Here is a 5,773-nt window from a genome sequence, read left to right as displayed (position 1 = left end):
TTATTAAAAATTTCTCCAATAATAAATAAAAAGGCTATGATTTTTAAAAACTGACTTCTCTAAAAAAGTATGGTTTGCACAAAATAACACAATACTAGATAGTTCATTCATTCCAGGATCACTTCCAAACCGAACAAATAAATGGGCATCTAAGTCATATCACAGTTTTAAAATTTTCAGAGCCAGAATTATTAAGTTGGGTAGAAAAAAGCAGTAAATCAATCCTTACATGAATATATAAAAATTATATACAAACATTATGAAAACCAGCATTATGTAAAATAAATTAGGTTAGATTTAATCAGGCACTAGACTGAAACAGAAATTGATTATATTCCTTTTGATTACAAATTTCTACTTTATTGGAAAAATCTAATATCCATTACAGCTTCTAGCGAAGGAGCAAGAGGGCAGACAGATAGGACAGCCAAACAAGGGAGGCTGGTAAAGAGGTAGAGGCAGGGGTGCCTGATGATTAAACAAGACAACTATTAATTGGGGAACTGAACTTTTAGATACATTATTTAGAAGAGATTAGATTGACAGATTCCAAAGATGATGGTTCAAGTTTGTGATCTGGAGCCTCTCTAAATATTTAGTACATCTCCTGTGGCTCTAAAAAACATATTTAAATTGCATTTTAAAATAAAAACAAACAAAACAATTTCTACAAATTCCCTTTTAGGGATGTGTTATTTTTAGATGCTCATTCTCCCTTTGGTATTATCATACAAACCGATGAGAAATTCAGGGGAATCCTTTCTAAAAATGATCAGAAAGGGTAGGGGCTAGGATGTAGAGGAGCAGCAAAGAAATGTTACTCAAGATATTCTTCTGAAACTCCCACTGTCCTTTAGGAGAAAGGAATGGAACATGGGAAATAGTTCCTGAAGATACCGCTGCCTCCTGATCACAGCAAGGTTATACTTATGAGACCTACCGAGATTACCTGCCTTGCTCATAAGCATTCTAACCAAACCATGAAGTAGAGTTAGTAAAAATGACTCATGGTTCCTAAACATGTTTAGAGACTTTAAAATGCCTTCCTAAAATTCTTTGTCTCAGTGCTCCTGTGAGGTAGGTGTCTGATGGGCCAACACTGAGGCTCTCCTTTCATTATAGGATAAGCCAGTGACCCATCTAGCAGAGGACCAGGTATCTAAGTTACACAACAAATACAGCAGGGGAAATTTTTCTTTTCAAGCATTTTAACTAGTTAGCTATTTCTTATTTGTAATTTGAATATGAATTATCTAAAATAAAACATAAACTAACAAAACAAAACAAAAAAATTCAATGTTACCTAACAGTCTGTAGCCTATTCTGCACTGGTGACTGAGAAAGCATATAGCATGATTCAAGTAGTATTGGAGAGTGCTATGGATTTCTGCTACTGAAGCTGGCTGTGAGTAAAGTGTCCCTTACAGACACACCTACTCTAGTTTGTAAGAACCTCTTTGGTCTGACACAGGGAATAAAACTACTGCTGCTGTCTCATGAAAACCATTCTGAAAGATATTCTACATAAGACCAGCCCTGCCTGGAAAAGGAATTCTCAGCTGTATGGTGCATGTATATTACAGAGTTCATGCAGCATTCTTTGAAGACAGACTTGAAGGTCACAGTCTCTTGCCATAAAGCTTATAGGACAGGTCACAGAGAGGCAATACACAGGGTACATGCACTAGCACTATGCCACGGAAGTTAGAGAGAAAGACAAAAAGCCACCACACGAGCATCTTATAGTTCCATCTGGTATGTCATTCGCAGAAGTCACCTCTGGTAAGGGAAGACTGCTGAGGTCCCACATTCCTTTCCATAATAAGGAGAGGGATAAAAACAGGGCATTCATTGCTGCTGCTTTAAGCATACCAACTTTTCAAATTTTGCCCTTACATAAATTGGTAGCTTTCTTAGATCTTATAGATACCCAACGATAATAGATTACATTTCTTGATTAATAGAGAATGGTGGAGAGCAAAATTCAACAGTCAGTTGTAAGATGTTGGTGTAGGGTTCCAGGGCAATTTATACTGCTACTCTTAGAATCAAATTCGTGAGTATTCAGAGTACTAGCTTTAAAATGAGATCATTCTTTTTGCGGTTTTTCTCCTTCACACTAAAGAGTCCATAGAGTCAATTTAATTCATACTATAACCCCTGATTCAAATGGAAGATCGTATATTTGGTCTGAGTGTCTGATGTAGAGCATGATACCAAATCAGATGTGTGTACTCATATGCAGCCTGTTATTACTGCTTTGATATTAATGCAAACAACCCACCCTCCCAAGGCCTCTCTCCCCTTCAGGGAGCTCATCTCCCAGAGAGCCTGAGCCTGGTTCTCTCCTCAACACATGCGGTACCAGAGGGGATCATTCCAACTCAGAGTTTCACTGGGATACTAGGATACAGCATAGCAGCAACTCATGCATTTTGTTTCTAAATACTAAAGCTCAAGTGAAGCAGAGTTGCTCACTGTGCAAGATGAACTAGCAGGACATTCTCGCCTCGAATGAAAATCTGATTTATGTGTCTAGTGAATACCTGTTGGTAATCTACTTTGGGCTTTCTCTTTTTCTTACGGGACTGGCCCCTAGAAAGGGTAGTAGCTCTGGAAAAGGTACCTCCCACACTAGACCCTTCTGTCCGAATAGTCCTCCCTGACAGCTCTGACCTGGACTCCTCCCTTGTAGATGCCTGCAGGGAAGACGGGACGGAGCGGGAATGTTTGCGTGAGCCCCGGTCAGTGTCTTCTCTTCCCCACACTGAGGCTACCTTCCAAGTGGATGTCTGGGAGTATCTGGACAGAGTGGAGTCTTCAACTGCAGACTTAGAATCTGCCTCTTTCTTGGAGGAATCTTGAAGTTTTAGTCGATCAAATAGCTATAAGGAAAGCAAAGACAAATATTAGCCTTAAACATCCCTCTTTCAATATACAGGGGAAAAAAGAACAGATTCTTCAGTTATGCTCTGTGGACAACTTGCTTCACAATTTTTAAAAAGTTAGTAATGAATTTTTTATTTCTACCTATAACTCAGATAAATCAGTGTGTCAAGAGAAAAGGGCCGAACCGGTTTGGCTCAGTAGATAGAGCGTCGGCCTGCGGACTCAAGGGTCCCGGGTTCGATTCCGATCAAGGGCATGTACTTTGGTTGCGGGCGCATCCCCACTGGGGGGCGGGCAGGAGGCAGCTGATCGATGTTTCTCTCTCATCGATGTTTCTAGCTCTCTATCCCTCTCCCTTCTTCTCTGTAAAAAATCAATAAAATATATTTTAAAAAATAAAAGAGAAAAGGAACCTTATTTCTACTGGTAAAACAGAAAGACTTTTAAGCCTTATAAAAGGTAACCTGTTGCTCAAATATTATGCAGGTCTGAAGCAGAAACTCATTTGAAATTAGAAGAATGCAGGAGAAGAGAGACTAAGGAAGACCTTGGTCTAGGCCAGTGGTTGGCAAACTGTGGCTCTTTGGCCCCTTGAGTGTTGCCACGAAGTTTCAATCGCACTGTATGTGCACGCCCACGTGTGGTATTTTGTGGAAGAGCCACACTCAAGGGGCCGCAGTTTGCTGACCACTGGTCTAGGCATACCTGGTTGACAGCACCAGGGCTTTCCCACTATGAAACACTGGTCACTGGGCTCAGTGATCTTAATTCCTAAGCCTGAAAGCATGCTGGGTACTCAAGAAGTCAGGAGAAATTGCCTACCCTCGTGAGAGTCAGTGAAGAATCCCGCTCATATGCTTTGCCTACAACAGGCTTTCGGTAGGTCTCATCCACATCAGTAAGTGCCTAGAGAAACAGCCCAAAGGGGGGGAAATGAGGCGGAGTTAAGAATATTATCTTTATAGTTTTCAGGGGAAAAAAATTTTAAGGCAGAATAACATCTAATTGTAGTAGAATTAAACTTAAGTGAAGCAGCTCTTGGGCAGGAAAAAAAAGGTAATACCTGGCCCCCTCTGAGTAAATTTCCAAGTGGCCTATGACCACATAAGACAAGTTTCTTCTGTGGCCAGGGGCCTCTATGGCTGCACAGAAGTTCTTAAATGTCACTGATCAGAAATATCCAGGAAGCTTATTAAAGTGTGAATCCTAGGCTACTATCTCCTAGAGATTCAGATTCCATAGGTCTGGGACGAAGCCCAGGAACTTTCCGTTTTAACCAGAAACCCCAGGTGATTCGGGTGCAGGTAGCTTTAGGCCATGTTGTGAGAAACACTCTACTGCATCTTTTCCCTTTCCAGTTTCTATGTTTTGTGACAGCACTTAACAGAGACTGACCAGAGTTACAGACTGAATTGCTGATGAATTCTCACCAGTGAGAGATCAACTGCACAGGACAGCTGTTAGGATCAAATGAGATTGTGTATGAGAAGTTACTTTGAAAAGTGTAAATCACCATACAAGTATAAGTGACAGTATTATTATTACCAGCACTTTCACTACCTATGTTCTCTTAAATCCTTTTCCTTCAAAGGTAAAATTATAATAAAAAAAATTCTTACATTTTAGAGGTGAGAAAACTGAGCCTCAGAGAAATTACCTTGCCTGGAGTCACACAGTTACCAAGTGGTAAAGCTAGGATTAAAACCAGGGTTTCCGATGTCAGAAAGATATATACTAAAGTCCTGGTACGTCCACTTACTAGGACTGTGATCCGTACTAATCTTCCAAAATCTGTAGCCTCAATTCCTTCATTTGTGAAATGGAACAGACCTACAATTCATTCATTGAGATAATATATGTAAAGTCCTTAGCACAGTATCTGGCACATACCAAGTGCTTAGTACACATTAGCAACTATTATTATTATTACCCAGGGGCATGCATGGGTGGAGATAAAGCACAGGGAAAAGCTGGAGAGGAACGACCATATGGAAAAGGAACACTGGAAAGCCTGGTGGCTCCTACTTTAACAGCCCCACAGTTAAAATCCTGTTTTTCCCTCCCTCCCAAATTTGCAAGGCAAAATTCTTTGAAGATTGATATTGCTATAATACATCTCTACTTTTCTTCAAATATCTAGTAAACAGTAAGCCTCTAGGAGGCTAGGAGTGTGTGGTACACTCCTTCATAAGGAAATACCATGTAAATTATCTTGCTTATTAATATGTCTGTTCCCCTTCTATCCATGTCTATCTTCAAAAAAAAGTAGCGTGAAAGTTTCTTTCTGAAACTTCTGTACTTAGCACTGTGCCCAGCCAAAGTGGAACATAAATATTTTTAATAGGAAATCAATATGAAATTACTAAACAGATGAAATAAGTAATTATTGCTTAAGGCTGGGTGTCTCAATCTTGGCTAAAAACATTCTGCACTGCATAATTTGCTGTTGTTGGGGGGTGTCTATGTAATGGAGGACATGCAGCAGAATCCGTGGCCTCTACCCACTAGATGCCCGTAACACCCTAGCCCACAGTTGTGATAATAAAAAAAATGTCCCCGGAGGGAAAGAAAGGCAAAATCACCCCTCCTGAAAGCCACAGGCTTCAGGAAAAAGAAGCAATAAAAGAAACTTTTTTTGTTATTTCTCAAGAAAGTGTAGATTCTAGTTCTTCTGGGAAGTTATTCTATAGGTTTCACTGAATAAGGTTACTTTTATAAATCTTTAGATTTATAAAAGATTGAATCCCCAAGAGGTTCTCCAGCCCCCTAAGGAGGGTTTAATTACCATATTCCAGAACTTGTCAAATGCAACGAGGAAGCCTGTGCAGACGCCCCGAAGTCCCTTGAAAGTGCGGATGTGAACATTCACCTTCACCCCCTCCCG

At 40.2% G+C, this 5,773-nt stretch overlaps 1 protein-coding gene across 1 annotated transcript in view; it reads right to left on the bottom strand.

Annotated features, from left to right (window-relative positions):
• Positions 1–338: 338 nt before the first annotated feature.
• LSM11 (LSM11, U7 small nuclear RNA associated) overlaps positions 339–5,773 on the bottom strand; it is a 7,739-nt gene continuing 2,304 nt past the window's right edge. Inside the window, exons 2-4 of the mRNA XM_006766355.2 lie at positions 5,675–5,767; positions 3,712–3,795; positions 339–2,885 (exon numbers count right to left, since the gene is read on the bottom strand). Coding sequence (XP_006766418.1) covers positions 2,475–2,885; positions 3,712–3,795; positions 5,675–5,767 — 588 coding nt within the window. The 3' untranslated portion in view covers positions 339–2,474. The remainder of the gene's footprint in view (positions 2,886–3,711; positions 3,796–5,674; positions 5,768–5,773) is intronic.

Source organism: Myotis davidii, unplaced genomic scaffold, assembly GCF_000327345.1.
Source record: "Myotis davidii unplaced genomic scaffold, ASM32734v1 scaffold18, whole genome shotgun sequence".
In the NCBI taxonomy this organism is placed as follows: Eukaryota; Metazoa; Chordata; class Mammalia; order Chiroptera; family Vespertilionidae; genus Myotis; species Myotis davidii.
Note: the sequence above shows the minus strand (reverse complement) of the source record. Positions and strands in the feature narration are given on the sequence as shown.